The sequence below is a fragment of the Zonotrichia leucophrys genome, chromosome 10 (assembly GCF_028769735.1).
Source record: "Zonotrichia leucophrys gambelii isolate GWCS_2022_RI chromosome 10, RI_Zleu_2.0, whole genome shotgun sequence".
Taxonomy (NCBI): Eukaryota; Metazoa; Chordata; class Aves; order Passeriformes; family Passerellidae; genus Zonotrichia; species Zonotrichia leucophrys.
In genome coordinates, this window is record NC_088180.1 from 17,574,104 (window position 1) to 17,593,347 (window position 19,244).

The window sequence follows — 19,244 nt, forward strand, 5'->3', positions numbered from 1 at the left end:
CTCTTCCATTATAACATTACCTCATTAAATAAAAATTTACCTGGACTCGATTCTTAATTTTTTGAATTATTTGTATTTCCCAAGGTAGAGAAATGAGACTAATTAATAAATGTGAAAGTCTTCTGCCACAAGGATTTCCCTTGAAAGGGCTGTAAAAGCAATTTTAGCACTGAGCTGCTTCAAGCAAGCTCTCTGCCTGGTTTTCCCTGGCCATAAAGGCAGCAGCAGCTACCCTGAGCAACAAGCCTGCTACTGTAATACATCACTCATCACAGCCTCACTGGCATGATAAAGTGTTTGCTCGTGAGGGGATTGTGTGGCCAGCCCAAACAAAGACCACTTCATCTTGCATTTCCTAGAAATCTTTTTTTCTGGGAGAAAAGAGCTCACATCCTGAGCTGTGCCAATGGAGAATGGTGGGAAGGCAGAGCCACTCCCCAGCCCTCCCCTCTCCCCACAGGGCAGAGCTGCCTGCATGCCCTCCCAAATAACTGCTCTGCTGCACATCCCTGACGCATTTCATTCAGTTACAAATGAAATAATATGATAATCACTTGGGGGTTTTATTACTGTTACCTGGAGACACTGCCAGCAGCTCCCTCCAGCACTCTGCTGAGTGGATGAGATTTGCAGCAAACCTAAAGCAATCAAGCCAGCAAGGTCATCTTTATTGCAGAGTGAGAAATAAAGGCTGCATGAGCCTCACATGGTATTTCTCTCCTCTCCTTCCTCATTTCCCTGCTCCTTCCAACAGCTCCAGTTCCCAAAAGCTCATGGGGAGATGATGTGGAACTGCAGGGAGAGCATCTCCCCACTCCTGACTGGGAGCACACATACAGATCCACCTAGAGATATTCACATGTGCAAATCCCCACTTCTTCCAGCATTTCCACACAAACAGAAGACAGAGAAACCAACAAACAGAGTGATCCATCATCTCTCCAAACTATTATCCTGTTAAATTTGCTGTGGTGTGGGCAAGCAGGGATTTACCCAGCAGCAGCTCTGGTTTGAAGGACACAATCCAGAGATGAGTGTGCCTCAGCACCCTCTGAATGCCCTTGTGGTTTAATTCCCCTTCAGGCCCTAGGAATTTCCTGCTTCCACTGATATTACATTGCTCTGGGCTTCACTGCTATCCCTGCATGGAAAGCAGAGCTCTCAGCCTTGACCTTCAGCCAAACTGCTGGGGGCAGAGGGAAGGTGTGTTTGGCCCCCTGACATGGACCCTTCCTCTTTTGCCCTTTTGGGAGGTTGGAACTACATTTCCCACAGTCACACCTGGGAGATTTTCCATCCCAGCCTGGTTAACCTGTACATCCAAGTCCCCACTCTCAACATCCAAAGGACACCTGCCAAAAGCCAGCATGAGATGGAGGGTGCTGCCTTCCCATTGCTACACTGCCTTGTTCAAACACCCTCTGATGTCCAAGGGCCACAGGACAGCTCATCCCCAGCCTGTGAGAGCCTGCTGGCCTCTTGGCCTGCTCCTTTGGTGGCCAGAGAGCTCTTGATCCCTTGAGAGAACCAATGTGGCCACTCCACATGGGAGGTGACAAGGCAAACAGGGCAGATGAGAGCTGCCAGAGCAGCCAGGGAGCTCACCTAAAGCACAGACAAATCCTCTTTCCCAAGCTGTTTGTGTAAATTGAATTTGCTTCGAGTTAAAACACCATTCCAAAGACGTGGTTCTGCTCTTGCTCACTTAGTGCTGGCCATGGCGCTGTGGGATGTCCCTCCCTCCAATCTCCTGGCACAGCAGTGTTCCAAGGCCAGGGCTGGAGCACACAGTCCGTGCCCTCCCTGCACAGCTCCCACACTCCCAGCTGCGGCACAGCAGCCCCTGGGGGATCACAGACTCCACGCTGCAGCAGAACAAACGTGGAAGGAGCTCCCTCCACGCTGCAGCCCAGGCCCGCTGTGAGGGAATGAAAAACTCAAACTGGATCATGCACATAACCACAGCACCACAGGCCAGCGGGGACACTGCCCTGACAGGACACAGTGCCAACAGCTTCCCTGGCAGGACACGCTCAAATCCACGGGGCAACTGGATCTGAGGAGAATGGACAATCCCATGGTCTGTTTGAAACGCTATAGAAGACACAGGTTGAATATTAATCAGAAAGAAAAAAGTACTGATCATCACCATATCAATGGGCTCAGTTTAGCTTTCAGGGCTCATTATTGTCTGGTGTGAGGTGCAGGACTGAGTCTGTGCAGATATTTCCAAGCTACAAAGTTATAGCTATGGTTTTATCCCCAAAGCCTCTAGAAAGGACTGCAACAACTCCATCAAACACTTGAAGATTTAAAAATAAATTTTTAAAACCCCAGCTCTGCAACAGCATCATCCAAGTGACAATGCTCAGGAACAGGGTCTGGAATATTTTACAGCGATTCTGCTACATTCCAGCACACATATTTACTTTAGCTGACCACAGAGTGCACAAGCACACAGCTACATGAAAAGGGGTGCTTTCCAGTGTGTGGTAACCGGGGGAGTCTAACCAGAATATTAAGAGACAGCCATATTTTACTATTATTTACCATCAAGGCACCACAAGAACCACTGCAGCTCCTTTCTTCTGAATATAATCATCATATTGATAAAACTGGCAGCATTCCCAAACTGGACACGGCTTTTTTGTCCCACCACACAAAGAGAGGCAGACACAAAGACAACCAGTGACGTTATATTGGCTACCAAAGAAAACAAAATCCAAGCCACTGTTCTTCACTGCACGCTCTCTGCTTGGACAGGAAGAAAACATACTCTAAGAGTCACTTTTAGACCTGTAAAGAGTTGACTGTTTTGCATGGTAACTAGGCATGAAATTGCAGCAGCTACAATTCAGTGTTTTTCCTATGCTGGCCATCAGTCAGGTGCATGAGTGCTCCCACTTGGATTTAACTCGGATGCCATGCCAGAACACATCCCATCAGCAACACACTTGTCACTTCCATGCAGGATGGGTTTGCTGGCATGTGGAAGCAGCTGAGGCTCACAGCATGTTGCTTTCTTGGCAGGTATTCCACCTTGCCTAGGGGAGACAGGCATAGGGGAGTTCTACGTCTAGGAAAAATAAGATTATTGTAGCCCATCAGATATGATTTCCGGCTTTAGGGATTAGAGCTGTGTCCCAGCCAGAGCCACGGAAAACAGCAGGTTGCTCCTTAGCTTGCACCTTGTAACATTTTATTGTTTACCTGCATTTATTTCAGACTAACTTCCTTTCTGAAGGCCAATCTCAGTCCTTCTCTGCCCACTCCCACCACACACCCAGCCCTCCCTACTCTCAGAGAAACTGCAATTAAGGTTAAGCACATTTAAGTTTCATATCATCATAAAGAAGTAGTTCCTTCAACATCTGCAAGTGACTGTGACTGCTTTTCCTCCTCCTCCTCAGCACTTCCCACCTCAAATTTTGCCCCTCTGTTGGTCCTCTGCAAAGGTGAGCACGTGTAAACAGCTCCCTGATTTACCAGACAAGAAACTGCTTCACTTGGAGCAGCAGCTACAAAAGGAGCAACATCTGCTCTGTGAGCACTCAGCAGAACGTTGCACAAGAGCACTTACTGCAGCCTGCCTGATATTGCAAATGCCAAAGGAATCTGGTTCCCTCGTATCTCTACTCACGGGACCTCTGTTTAGAATATTTGAAATTACTTAGGCTCCAGCACATTAATAAGACCCCCCCGGGTTTCACCCTGGATCTCTTGCTTTCACCACCCTTCACCTCCAAGAGGTTTTTTTTCCCATTGCTCCACTTTGCTCCCTGGTTCCAGTGAAGAGCCTCATCTGCACCCCTGCAAGCTGGGCTCCCTCCGTTTTCTTAGGAAATCATCTCCAGTCATTGCCTTGGGCCACGGTTCAGAAAGGCTGATGGAGAACTGCAGGTTTGTCTGCAGGGCTCCCAGCTCAATTCATTCCTTCTGATGCCCTCTGGGAACCAGAGCAACCATGCTGATTCTTTTTGACATTTCTGCCTGTGACTTTTCTGCCCCTAAACAGGTGGGGAGGGGACATTTCCTGATCCTGCTCTAGGAAAAGGTCTGTTCCAGCAGAAAATTTGGTTCTCCCTCTCCCTCCTGAAAACAAGTCTGCTCCTGCCTCACCTCACTTCAGCCTGACGGTGGAATTTTAATTGCAGTAACCGGCGAAAGGGGGGGAAGGTGTGGTTTGGCTGCAGGACACAGAGTCAGGACCTCTTACGCTCTGCACCTTGCCCTGACGGCACCTCCTCCTGTGCCCTGGGGATAACCCCGTGCCATGCAGGGAGAGCTGCTGTTCCCCAGCGTGGAAGGAGCATGGGAAAGGTTTGCAAAGCCCTTTGATGGTAAAGCACAAAATTCTAGACCCGGGGTAACAGCTCCCTCCATGTACTGGGCAATCAGGTTCCTCCAAGTTCCCCTGCGAGCAAGGTCAAAACCACACTTCAAGTTTGCCCGAGAATGACAGCCAGTCTAAAATTAAGCTGAAAAGTAACTTCTCACCCTCTTGTGAAACAGGCCACAAAAAAGGCTCAATGCATCCTCAAAGCCGAAACAGATCTTCAGCAAGAAATGCTCCCTGGAGAGGGGAGCAAGCACTGCACATGTTCCAAGGCAGAGCTGGGTGTCGACACCAAGGCCTGGGCAGGGCAGAGCTGCTGTTCTCAAGGGACAGGGACATGGTGTAAAGTGCCATGGACCCACCCCAAGGCACCTTTTGCCACACTCGGCTACCAAATCTCATGATTTATCCACAGTAATGGAGCAGAAGGGAAGAGCAACGTCAAACCTAAAAAGCTTAACATTAAACAGCACATCCCTCTCATGCTCTTCCTCCATCCCACGAGACCTATCTCATGGTAATTTGATGGAAAGCTGTTTTTCCACCCAAGCTCTACTCTGAGTCAAGAAGCCAGCAGTGACAGCATCAGAAAGCTATTTGGGAATGGAACTGAAAAGCTGTCAGATAGCTTTGTGGGGTTAAAAAAACCAACTTAGAAAACCAAACACAGGAGACAGGAGATGGCAAACCTCAAGATGTCTGAAGATCACAGGAGACAAACTCAAGAGATTCCCAAATCACCAGGACTTTGTCAGTTTACAGAGCCTCCTCTCACTCCCCCCCCTACATTTCAGACGATGAGTGTGCATTTCTGGGCAGGACTGGTTTCAGCCAAGTGTCTGTGGAACAAGCATGAGGACACGTGCAGGAGGAAAAAAGTAACAGTGGAGGCGGGGAAAAGATGGGGAAATTAATCCAAAGGCTGCAATAAAGTTCAAAAATTTTAAGAAGTCAGGATTTTTTTCCATTTAAGTGCCTGGTGAAGGACTGGGCTGCCTCTGTTATGGTGCACACAATGTCTTTCAAGCCAGGTCAGTCTCTGGAGCAGAAATTCAACACACTTTTCCCCAGAGAAAGTTCTATTGTCCTGCAGTCGCTGCCAAATTCAGATGTTTAATTCAAAGTGTGAACCAGAAGGATTCCAGTCTGCTTTTAGAGAGAAAATCTCCAGGCTACCGTCCATGCCATAACTAACACCAGCTTTGTTCAGGGCAGGACACAGCACAGCTCCCTATCCTCAAAAGGCAAGGGAGGCAACATATAAACAACATATCACTGTACATCACAGCCTGGGAGCTGCATACCTCAAACAGTAAGCAGTGCTAACAGTCTGAGGCACCTCGACAGATGTATGGCCAAGCAGCCATAAAGGAGCCTTTGTGCTGCCTGAACAGAAACAAGGCATTTTCTGTGCGGGACCGGGCCCGAGCACCATAAACGGGGTTACACATTTCACACCTCCCCTGCACCGGGGCAGATGGCACAAGGCAGCATGGAGGAATGACCACATCAGGGATCTGCAGGAGCCACTCTGCAGCCACAGGGAAGATGACTTTGCCCTCAGCTTCCATCCCCCTCACTTGCAGGTCCCAGGTCAGAAGTGCCTGGGTTAAAGCGGAGCCAACCCGCCATTGAGCAGAGGCCTGTCCCTGCAGGACAGTCCGTGCAAAAGATCACCACAAAAACTTGTGATCCACCACACAAAGGCTTTTCATCCTCGTGCTTAAGCACCCAGCTGCTATTTTATATATATTTTGAAACACACTTTTCATCTTCGCCCTAGTTTCCAGTTCTGAAATTAGGCTAATTCTTCAAGGCCGCAGGAGCCGCGCTGTTATTTTTGGCCTAGGGAAGATAAGAAACCGTGTGGATGGTTTTCCCTCAGTACAAGCACACACAGCAGCAGCAGCAAACTTCAGGATTCAGCCAAACACATTATTCCACAGGATCAGAAGTGGCTTCCAGTTGGGCCCAGTAAAACACAGCAAGAAAAAGTCCAACTGCAAAAGGCTCTCGCAGTGACTGCAGTGCATGTTTCAAACTCCAGGGAAGCAGAGAGAGAGAGAGAGAGGGGGAAAAAAAGAGAATATTTGAAAAAGTCAAAGAAAAATTGCTCTGTCCAAAACCTGGAAAAGCCACAGTTAGCAACCATTCCCAGGGAAGCAAAAGCCCTGCTGCTTTATGAAGATTAAATCTGCTATTGTCTCACAGTTGTTGGCTGTTTGCTTTTTTTTAAATAAAGTTCCCCTTGGCCAAAGATGTTAGGAAGTATCTTCAATAAGAAAAGGATATAAAAACAAGTATGCTAGTTAATAAATCAGTGATAAGGTTAAACAAACAAGGTAAGGTAAGGTGAGGGTAAGGTTTCTTGACAAATCATCTGTGATAAGGTTAAGCAAATTTCTCTTTTGTCAGGACAGGAAAGATACACATGCAAGGGCACAATATTTTCGCTGACATGGACAATGAATGTGAGAGGTGTATATTCTGAGTCACTCACATTGGACAAGACTTTTTTCAAGTATATGGTCTGAATACTGTAGGAAACCATAAAAAAAATTAGGTCAGGCATTTAACCCACTCTGCAGCTTTACATTGAGGGGGACTGTAAGAAAAAAGCTTTATAAAAAATTCAGACCTTAGATGCAGACAGTTTCCTGCTGAATATCTATGCAGAATTACACATAATGTTAATTTTCAACAACCCATCCACCCAGAACTTTGTCCTTCTGAGGACAAAGAACATTGCCCTTATGCAGAGATGCTAAGGAGTGAATTCTGCTGTCCCTTGGGCAAGTATTTTCTCTCTCTGCAAGACAGTAACACACAATTAAAAGTATGGTTACAAAGGATTAAGACAGCTCAGTTAATGCAAACTAGCACTCTCTCCTGCATTCCTCACTAATACAGTGGTGACATAACCAGCCAAAACATGTAGCTTTAATTCAAATAAGGTTTAAAGAAGTTACTGCCAAGTAATTACACCCATTGAAGGCCCATGAGCACAGGAACCTTCATTAATACCCCGCTGCCGTTCTCAGAGCGCTTTTCCAACCAACTGCACCAATCTGAAGTGGCAACCATGGACAAGAGCAGGCAACAAGTTTTCATGAGCAGACTTGTGCCTGTCTTTCAGGAGACACCGACACATGACTGAGCACAGCCGTGAGGACAGAGGCGAGGACACAGCATCCAAGTGCTGGCTGCCTCCTCAGAAGGGCCGGGGCAGCCCCGAGGTAGAGGAGCTTTCTGGTAATGTCCTCCTTTATTTTGCTGATAACATGCTTTTCTTTGCTGCTGAAAGAAGGTGACACTGGCACTTCAGGAACTGCAGGCAGCTTTCTACTACCCTTTTCTGCTTTCTAATGAACGGCTGGCCAAGTCCAAGCCATGGGTTCCCATTTATTTCATCACTAATCCTAGCCTCTGTGTAAGAACCTGTGCTTAATCCACAAAGAGTACCGGATGCTTCTGAAGACTGCTTCCAAGAACAAAAATACAGCACTCAGCTGGAGCTCCCTAAAGCCATTCAGTAGGAAGGATTAAACCCAGAGACTTGGATGGAACTTAGATCCAGTGGGCATGACCCTACCTGTGCTCTCCTCATTACACAAGAGCGTGTCATGCCTTTGCCTTTTCCTAAAGCTCTTTCTAAGCTAATGACTCCAAAGCACTCATCTCACTGCTCTGCACAAACATTCAGGGCTCACATCCATGTGCCCTCAGCATAAAGCAGCACAGACCCAAATGAAGCTGTTTGTGGCAATGCTCCCAGGACAGCAGATCACCAAGCACAGACGCTGACCCCTGAAGCTGCACCTGCACTGCAGCCCTGGGAGCGAGTCCCTGCCAGCAGCTCAGGCAGAAATGGCATCACACAGGCTGCAAAGCTCTCTGTGAAAAGGAAAAACTTCTTCCATGCTCACCTGGAAAAGGGAGCTCACTGTAGTGGCTCTCCTCTTACCACCAACATTTCATATCAGGGCACAACACTGAATCATGGACAAGAGATAAATGGACAAACTGACATTTCCTATTCAAACAGCCTTTAAAAGAATGGTCCCTATTAGCTTTGGTTCTTAACAGCAACATAAATTACATGCAGGCATTGATTCTTTCCCTGAAGCCACCATTACCACACAAGCTGCAAGTAACTGGCATGACATTCAGTGGGTTCTCAAGAGTCCCCCCATAAAAATCTGTCACAACTTTTACTTTTATTATTGTAGCACCACTTTTAACTTGCTCAAGACGCAACTGAAAAAAAAACCACTAACTTGCTCTCACTGAGTACCAGCAGAAGTTTAGTTTCATGTAAAAAAACTAACGAGAAAACCAGAGCTCAACTCTTAGTTTTTCAAGGGCTCTCAAATACACTTTTAGCTGAAACTTTAAAATTTAAGAAAACAAAGCCAGTTAGTCCCCCAAACTTTTTCCAATTAAGTTCCCAACTTCATTGTGACACATAAAGGTCATTTTGGCCTAGGCATGCAGGAAGATAATCCCCACCCTTCAGGCAACTGGGATTTCTGGCAAGATTTTAAGAGGTCTCCAGCTGATAACCATGAAAAGTTCACACCACCAGGAGTCCAGATAAGCTTTTAACACAGGAAATTAGTGCGAAATTGTTTTAAGCATTTTCAAGATCAATTAAGATGGTGTAACAGTCCAGCAAAGTAGAATTGAGTTCTCTGCTTCAAATCAGATGGGTTTGGAATACAAAACAGCAGCTCTGGAGCTGGGAGGTGTCTGCAGGAAACGAGGTTAGACAAATGCAGGGCAATTAATCCTCTGTGCAGTCAGATTACAGACTCCCCCATGCCCAGGGCACCAGGCATAGCCAGAGCTGGGTTAAACTGCTGCAGGTTGTCATCCTGCACCTTCCCTGCCCATCCAGGGCCAGTGGCTCTCCCCCACAGCCTAAAAAGCCAATCTCTGCCCTGACATGTGAGGTACACACAGGGAGACTCAAACCAGTCCTCATTTGGAACTGCAGATGCAAACTATGAAAAAAAAGCAGCCCCAAATGCCATTTTCTGCCTTGTCAGCACTGAGGGACAGTAAAGTTCATCAAGGACACTGAATTTCAGAGAAGCAAAAGATGAGCTGGGAGTTTCTGGCTAGGGTGAGGAGTCAGCTGGTGTTAGCAGCTCTTTTTGGGAACTCTACCAGCACAGGCAGCAGACCAGTGACTGCAAACAGAGTGAACTGGGGAAATTGTGACTGTACAGATGACAAATGCATCCTCAGACACTGCCCTGGTACACTGGCAAGTGTCTCAGCACACACAGCCTGCTAGGAAATGTTCTGTCCCAAAGCATTAAGAAAACCTTTCCTAGCAGGTTAGTGCTACACACCACTGTGGTAGAACAACTCTGGGCAATTATCCATGCTCATTCATTGGAAGTCAAAAGAAAATGATCTTATTACGCTAAATTTGATTGATGGGGTTTTTTAAACTAACAAATAGGTATTACACTGAGACCCATTGTATCCATCCATTTTAAAAATCCAAATTTTGTTTCTTCTCTGTGACAATTCAATTGTTCTTACTGAAAAAAATCAAATATTTTTTAAAACACTGTAGCAGGTAGCACTGAAAGCATTTGAGCTGTGTTCCTACCCTCCTGTTGGTGACCTCAGCTAAGTTTATATTAAGCCCCTTCCCAACATCAGCACTTCATTTTTATTTCCCAGCACCAAACAAGTCTGGCTTTTCTCTCTCATGCTCACAGGCTCTGACACCTCCCTGCTGCTGGTGCTTTAAGCTGCTCACAGAATTTGGCTTTAATAGATTGAGGGGAGAAAGGCAAATATTCTCTCCAAATTAACGCAATTAGCCCCCCTTCCTCCCACAATTACCCTCTACATAGAGATCAGCTAAAATCTTCTATACTGAGAGCCCCAGCTGACATTTTATGTCCCCTTCAGTCAAAAAAGACAATTTTAAAATCTATTTTTATCACTGTCTAGTCACACAGGACACTTACAGAGATCCTGGTTTTATACAGAGATATCCATGCAATGGTTTATTCCCCCTACCTTCATCTTTTATACACAGAAATAAGCACCAAAGAAAATGGAAAAGGAAACTTGCCAGCTCAATGTTTGGTCAGATATCATTGACCCATAGAGAGAACTGACTACAAAGGGTTTGACATTGATTAGATTTGGAATTTAACAGCGTCCTTCCAAGGTCCCCAGTCAGGTGGGATTCCCCTACAAGAGGCAGGGCAGCTCTGATCACAGCACAAGTCCCAGAGTCTCACAGCTCCAGCAAGCTGTAAAGTAAGATTTTACCCTGCAAAAGCAGGATGGCTTTCCCACCAGCTCAAAAGAAAAATACACAATAGAAAGCTTCTAGTCTCAGACTCACCTCCTTCTGCCTATCCCTACTGCTGTTCAACAGAACAAGCTCAAATCCTTAACTCTCTTCTGAGTGCCTTAATTAAGAAACTGGCATGATGAGCTATTTTCTTAGAGTTCTTTGTCCTGTCATGCTATGAAGGATTAGCCCTTCCTGACTTGTCCTCAAGATAACAACTAATCCTGATGTCTCCCTCAACTCAACAGGCTGCACAGACCCTAATTTATAACAAAACCACTGCACTCCAAGACAACAGTAATGGGGGAAAGCAATACTTCTGTTTGCTGGATTCATGGCTGAAGCTTCCTAAGAGTCTGCACGACACCATCAAAGTCCTCATTTCAGCAACCCTCAGCTTAGGCATTAGGTCAAGTCATCCAGCTAACTAAGGACAGATTAACCATGTGCTCACAAAATCTAGGTCAGTCCCAAACAGGCTCTACAGCCTGGAAAGGCCTCTCTGTGTCAGCAAGAATCCCCAGCCCTGCCCTCTGAAGAGGACGTTCTGCAGAAAGTGAGCGGGACCCAGACCCATGTTCTGTTACAACATTTGTTCTTCATTTCTACAGCACAGAATAAACCTTGACCAACCTGCATTCAGAAGTCAGTAAGAAACCAGTCAGTAACGTCAAATTCTCCCTCTGTGGAATACCTGGTTCTCAAATATTCAGGTATTTTCTGAAAGAGCCAGGTCAGGGCCTGGCTGCACACCTGAGACCTGTCGCCCATTCCAAACCTTCCAAATCCAACCCACACCTCGGTTCCACAGACCCAGTCTGCAGCCTTTACTCTCTCCTGTGACCCCTCTGCCCTCCTCCCCAGCAAACACTAAGATCAGACCACAGTGGCCACACCACACTGCCTCCCCACTGCTGTCACGGGCTCCCTGTCACACCAGACATGTATTTCAGTCTCACCCTGAGCCCAATGCATCACCTCCCCTGCCCAGATAATGCTCTTCTCCAGTCTTACCTGTCTGTCCTTTGACAAAGTGCCATTCCTCATTACCTTCAGGCAGCTCAATCTCCATCCATCCCCAGAATGCATGGCCACCCACTTACTTCTTAATCTGAAGCCAAAAGGACATCTCTGAGGCGTTCCAAAGATAAAATTTAGTGCTGGAGGAAAGATGGCTTATAAACATCCACTCTAAAACCCTGGGCATGCTTGTATCCTCCCTCTTTCACACACACAATTCACATCACAGGTTTCTTGAAATTGAGAGATGCAGTGGGCTGCACACGCAGCGAGATAAGGTGTCTGTGCTGTCAAGGTTTGTCAAGGTTTGTCAAGTTTCCATGCTCTGACTTCAGAAAATGTCCAAGCTTTGAAGCCAGGACAATACACACATACAATAATGTCTTATTTCAGGAGTGCTGCTGGAAGCTCCTGCCACAAAGACAAGTCAAATATTTCATTTGCTGCCTCGGAGTCCAAGGAGAGGCTCATGGAGCAAGAACAACCAAACACCACAGTCCAACCCCATTGCCCCCAGTGTCTGCAGGGATCAGGGGTGCTGCAGAGCCCCCTCACAGACCCCATCCTGCCCTGCTCTGAGCTCACTCTGTGCTGGCTGTCACTCACATCCAGCCCAACAGGATCAGTCTCCTTTTTGTTAATGAGAGAAGGGGAGAGCAAAGGAACTGGAGGTCAGCCATTAACAGCAGCACCTCTTTCCAGTCCTTCAGATCTGATCAATCACTGCAGGACTATAATTGATATTTTTTTTTTTTTTAACTTCCAGCTGTCTTACAGAAAAGCATAAACTTCAGTTTTGCCCTTGGGAACATCCATCCCAGAAATGGTATGTTCTGGCACTGCCAGTGTACTTGGCAGATATAATGAGCACTTTAAGGGCTTTCTTAACTTCAGTGAATTTCAGAGTAGCAATTATCTTCAATTACTCCAGATGAAAGACCACACAAAATGTTAATTCAAACCCCCCTTCTCCCAAAGCCCCTTGCTATCCCTGGTCACCAATGTCCTACTTTTTCCTCTCACCAACACCCAAAAGGTTGGACCTGCTCTTCCTTGCTGCTTATGTTTCCTGGTGTGATCAATGCCCTTGTCACACCTTCCTTTCCATGTATATTGTAAAAAATCCTGTCTCCTTTCAGGACATTGTAGAGTACTTGTTGCAGTTTGGAGGAAAGCATTGCTTTCTCCACACAGATACACTTGCTGCATCTCACCTAATTTCTCCCACAACCTCAATCAGAACAGGAGATAAAACAGAAAAAATTGGTTATTTATACCTGCCAGAGGTAGGAAAAGATGCTCCACTGGATCCACTGTAGGATCCACTATCCACTATTGCACTGTAGGACACAGAGGCAGGAACTGGGATCACCTGAAAGCAGCATGTGTCACAAGGGTTTAAATACAAAAGAAATTAATGAGATATAGCAGCACTGCCTTGACTTCTAGCAGCTACAAAGAGCCTGTAATGAAATTGTGAAGCTGTTAACCACAAATTAGAACAGTACTCAGCAACAGCTGCAAAACAAGGCTGAAACAACACCAAGCTACACAGCAGTGACTTTGTAATTCAGGTGCATTTAAAGGAAATATTGGACACAAAACTGAGATCAACAATACTTTTGGGATGGTTTAAATCACAAGTGAAAGAGCTTGTCATCAAAACCAGAACATGTTCTCAAGGCTGAAATCCAAGACCCTGCGTGGCACCACATGGCAATGTAGGAGAAAACAAAACTTCCACGTCCCTGTGACTCACATGAGATGGACTGGAAGAACTACTGGTGGGAGGAAAGAGGAGAAGGAAGGAGACTTAAGCAGGCATTCTTTTCCTGAGGATAACACCCAGCACCGTGCCAGAAGTCTAAAGTACCAGTGATCACTAGAAATGCAGAACCACTTCTGAGGAAGTTCACTCCAAGCCTTCAGCTCTCTTCAAGAAAAAGGACCACACTCTGTATTTCTTCATGAACTCCGAAGCTCCCTTCTGGAAGCTTCAGAGACTTCATAGCTCCATTCTTTTCATGACTGTTTTCTTACAATTTGCTGCATAAACTCTCTGGCTTTGGTTGCTCCACCCTATAGAGTGAGTTTTACAGCTATTTGTCAAACAGCAGCCACAGTCTGGGTTTTGTTTTTACAGTGATGATAATACTTGCCCTAAAGAACTTGCATTTAACAGCCATGTCTCATCTGTGACTCACTCAACCTGTGTCAAATAACAGCTCCAAGCCTGGTCATAGGAGCTTAAAATCCCTTGTGGGCTGCAAACTGCTCCCAAAGCAGCAGCCTGGGTGGGTCAGAGCTGCCCAGAGTGCTGCAGTTGTCCTCAACCTTGCACATGCTGCTGCTTTTCTGGGCTGAGATGACACAGGAAGTGCAAAGAATGGTGGTGTCAGTTCCTCTGCTGTGCCTCTGAAAAGCTCCTGACGGCAGGAGAGTGTGAACAAATCCTCCTGAGTCCTGAAACGGGCAACAACCGATGCCACTCTAATCAAGTGGTCTGAGAGGCACTGCAGAGAGCAGAGCAGTGACAGAAACACAGTAAGGGGGGAAAAAAGGGGCTTTGAGACAAACTGCTGGGAGCAGAAACGCCACACAGAGCTGGGCTGGTGATGCATTCGGGCACACCACCAGGGCCACGGCCAGGGAAGATGAGCAGCACAGTAAAGACATTGTGGGATCCCAAAATCAGAGAAAGGGGGCAGTGACAGTCATGGAGATGAGTAAAACGATTCTGGGCAGGGAGCCCACCACGAGAACAGTGCAGGGAAAAGCCACCCGTGGTGAGGACCAGCAGGGCACTCCACGCCCGAGATGCTGAGAACGAAACGCAGCGAGCTGGGGGGGCACTGCAGAGCCTGAACTCCTCCCTTGTGCTGCCACTCGAGCCTCTTCAGAATGGGAAGTGCAGGCTGCAAAGGAGAAGTCTGAGGTTTGGGATTCCTAAGGCCAGCACTGCTCTGTCTGCTGAGCCTTGTGCTGTCACAGCTTTTCCTCTGATGGGAATTGTGAAGGATGCGGTGGCTGTGCCCCAGCAGAGCAGGCACAGATAAACTTTTTGCTCCATCAGAAGCTCAGTGAAACACAACATTTTGTAACTCACTTACAGTGGCCTGTTACTTGATGCTCATGAACATACAAGACATGGAAAATGTCACTTTTACACCAAGCATTTCTAACACAGCTGTTGCAACAGCTGTGTTTTTTCACACAGCTATTGCTTTATCTGAAATAAACTACCAGGCACATTTCATCTGGGCAACAAGAGGACCAGATAAAAAAAGATGACAGGTATTTAAATTGAAAAGCCACAGCTAAATGAGAGTGGACCTACTTCTTGCAGAAGCTGTGGAATTTTGTCATTGAAATGTTTCCTACTCTCCCCAACAGCTGAGCCTTAACATCCCACACTCACGGGTTACTTCTGAACACCCAACAGTTTATACGCTTCACACAAACCAATTTTAAGCAATTCATGGCACTTAGGAGAATCCAGCATTAAGGCTAATAACAGCAGCTCATCAAATAAAACTGATATGAAAAGGCCCCATCTATTTCTGTCAGACAGTATTCCCAGTGCAGTTGTGGGCTATCCTTGGTTATTTCAATCCAATATTTGGTTGTATTGAATTTAGGAGCTCTTTGACAGTTTCAATAAGACCAAAATGCTGACCTTCAGTAACTTATCAAATGCCAGATGGTACAGGCATTTACAGCAGAAGTTATTTCAACTCTGAATGTCTATAGTAAAAATTTTATGCTGCTGAAAACTGTGGAAAAAGTTACTGACTCTTTACGAATGGCTAAACCACAATGCTGGCAAAACATAAACTAGTTCCAGGTCTGAAAGCAGGGAATGTGGAGAGACACTGTTAGTACAGAAAGTCTCCAGGCACAAAAGATATTAATTAATAACTGCAGCTGGAAACCTCCTTTCCCTTCCTCAGAGGCTTCCCCATCGCTGAACTGTGAACTGAAACAAAGCAACAGCTTTTGGGGCAGAAACTCAGTGTCAAAAGTTAAACCCAAGTCTTTGCCAGTGAAAGAGTGGCTCAGCAGCAATATCTGTCACTGTCTGTGACCTCACTGTCACTGTGACCACAGTTCCTGCCACAGAGGCAGAAGAGCCCCCCTTCACCACATCACATGAAAGGACAAAGCCGTAGTTGCGTCAGGTCGTAAATGTTTGTGCACACACTGTTCAGCCTCTCTTCTGCTTTCAACTTCTCCCATATTTCCAAGGCAGACTCACCAGCATTTACCCTGGTGAAAGTGCAGCTCAAGCCCAGCAGCTGCTTCCAAGCAGGCAGTCTGTAAACACCCAGGACTCACTCCAAGGAGCCCAGCACACCCAGGCAGGAGAAGCCCCTGTCACCCCCAGGGAGGAGCTGCCAGCTCCCAACAAACAGCAGCAGGAAACTCTGCCACAAGCAGGCTCTCTAATTTTTTATCCCCCAAAATGCCAAATTTGCAGGCGCATCAGTGTGGGCAGACCACGAGTTTAGGTAAGAGTGGTGGCTTGTCTCTGCTGACGTCAAGGAGCTGCTGAGCAGGCGCCTGCAGCACGGGGCTGCCAACCAGTGCCCAGAGCAGCAACAGATTTGGGCTGCCAGGAGGCAGCTCAGCATGCAGGGTTACAGTGCCAGCCACCATGAGACATCTCCAGTTTGGGGAAAAACTGTCACTGTCAGGGCAAACATCTGTCAGCCTCACACATTTCAACTGCAGTAAGAAACACGGTGATTGTATCATCCATTTTCCATACTGACACCAGGACGTGCTCGGGTAAAGAAGATAAAAGAGGCTTGGACAGTCAGGACTGCAGGCACCTGAGGCCATTTTGATTTCAGCTTATTCCCTTTCTATCTAAATAAAAATATCTGTGATGAGTAACAAATATTCCTCCACTTCCCTCCTTACTGCTACATTTCCAAATTTTCCAAGGGTGACACTCGCAGGGAACAAAAAGCGTAGAAACCGTACAGCGGGATGGTGATGCTGCAGAGGCAGCTGAGAGCTGGGGGATCTGCTGTGCACAACAGCCCCCTCCCCTCTAGCTGCCCCAAAAGCCCCCTCCCCACCGCCCCGTCCTTACCTCGTAGGACCAGACGCACTGCACGCCCGCGAACCGGCGCACGCAGCGTCCCACCTCCACGTCCTCGTGCGTGGTGTACATCTCGCGCAGGCACTCGCCGATGTGCGGCACCATCCTGCGCAGCACCTCCCTGCTCATGATCACCCCCGGGCCCCCCATGCAGAAGTTCTCCCCCGGCTCCAGCGCCAGCTTGCCCATCTCCTCCGTGGTGCCGAGGCCGGTCTGGCCCAGGAACAGCGGCTCGCTGCTGTTCAGGCTCCTCAGGAAGTTCTCCAGTTTGTCCCCTTTGATGTAAACGTCGTCGTCAGCCCTCATGAACCATTCGTATTTGTCCAAGTAGTGGTCATGCATGTATTTGAGCATCATGAAGGATTTCTTCTGGGGGGGGTAGGAGTCATCTACGCCCGGAAGCGGCACGATGGGGATGGGGATAGAGGTGTCCGAACCCTCGCTGGAGAAGAATTCGACCTTGCCAGGAATGGTTTTGGACCACGTTCTAGATTGGAAAAGACAAGAAGGAATAATTAAATATGCAAACCAGGGCAGGCAGAGTGCTGCCACAGACTGTGGCTCACCTGCTTTACAAATTTTCTTTTTTCAACACCTCAAAAAGTTATTTTTTACCCACACAAATGAGGACATTCACGTGGCACACACAGCAATTGGTACAACATACACAAAATTCTGATATGACAAGAGTCTGAGTACCATTTCTGCACCTCTATATGTCAGAAAAATAATTCAATAGCAGCAATTCACTAGTAGGAAGCAGGATTCCTTAAGCACACTCAGTTTTGCACTAACAGCTATTGATCACAAAATATGGAGGCAATCCAATACAGGCCAACAATTCACATACAACTGAATTCACTGCTTCCAAAGCTTCTCTGTAAATTATTCAGCACCATAGCCACCTTCCAGTCCCTCTACGCCTTCCCAAAAGCTCAAATGTGTACTCAGAAATACAGACTTCCAGAGAGTAAATTCACATGAACTTTCAAGGAAACGGCATCCCTTGGGAAAGCAACCAAAGAGCAACTTCTCCAGATGGTGTGTGGAGAAGCAAAGTACATGGAGCAGAAGTAACCTCAAGTGGCTTAGGCCGTACCAGCAAAGTTCTAAGAGATGCCTGTAAAACTCCTAATTCCCACAGTAACGTGGTGCTACCCAACACCTGCACCTTTCCAGACACTTCATTCCAGGTTCTAGTGGAGAGGAACTGCTCAGAAGAGGAGCCTTCCCTGTGCAGAGCAGCACAGCAACATCTGCTCCACACCTTCCGTGCTCCCCTCTCACAAATCCAACCCATCTGCGTGGGCAAACTGGGTCACTGATAGCAGGAAGGGCTGCAGGATGATTCCTCAAGGCAGAGCACAGCCTCCTCCAGGGAGGATTTTCAGTCACGTAACTGCTACAGCCCTGCCCTCAAAAATTAATAATTTTAAGCTTGCAGAACCATTTTCTGAGATTCTATCTGGGATAAGAGATCACATATCCCTCACAGAAACATTTTCAGTTGGTAAAACTCTTTTAGTTGGTAAACCAACAGAAAACTATTTTAGTTGGAAAACCAACAGATTTTGCCCCTTTTTATATAGAGGAAGAATAATTTTTAATTTTATTTGGCAATTACACTCCAAATATAACCTAAAGCTGATGTGAAAAGACTCTCAAGGTAAAGGACACAGTATTCCCTCAATGCATCACTGTCACTCTCACCAGATGCCTCTCAGCACAGGCTTCTTGCCAATACCTGAGCAGATTTTGGGCAGCACAGACCATCTGAAATTTGAAATCTCCAGAATTAGCTATCATATAAAGCCTGAAATATAAAAGTACTTCAGGAGAATTATTCCTTAAGTTCCATCAGAAAATGTGGAGGTATTTAATGAGACTACCTGAACATCAACTTTGACACCTTAACAGTTTCTCACTAATTCCACTGTGTGTAATGAATATCACCCAATTACTTTAAAAGCTTTGTCTCCTGGATTTCTTACTGCCATGGGTAGTGTTTCACAGCAAAAGTTTAGATCTGAGCTTCCAGAAGAGCACAGAGCAAAGGAAATGGAAACATTCCCACTGACTTCACAACAGAGGTGATGATGTCTTTAATCATCAGTGAAGCAATTAAAGCACAGTACTGCTGGTTATAAATCACATCCTGGTAAAGCACTGAGAACTGCCTGCTTTAAAAGGAGACACTGTCACATCCTGAACTTTCACTAACTCTTAAGGAAGTTCTGCTATTTGTTTTCTGACACCCACACTCCACATACAAACCATCCACAGCTCTTCCCCTATCAGCTCCCAGTCTAAGCTTGAAAGACTTTTCTTCACTAAAGATGCATTTAAATTTTAGTGTCACAGAAAGAAAGTACAGAAGGAGTTACTGAGAAATGCAGCTCATCTCATCCACTGAGACTCAGCTTTGGCTGGACCCAGGACACTCCGCAGACAACCAC

At 46.5% G+C, this 19,244-nt stretch overlaps 1 protein-coding gene across 1 annotated transcript in view; it reads right to left on the reverse strand.

Annotated features, from left to right (window-relative positions):
- Nucleotides 1–19,244, reverse strand: part of CHSY1 (chondroitin sulfate synthase 1) — a 75,545-nt gene that overhangs the window by 49,210 nt on the left and 7,091 nt on the right. The window contains exon 2 of the mRNA XM_064722384.1: nt 16,780–17,275. Within this exon, the coding sequence (XP_064578454.1) occupies nt 16,780–17,275 (496 nt within the window). The remainder of the gene's footprint in view (nt 1–16,779; nt 17,276–19,244) is intronic.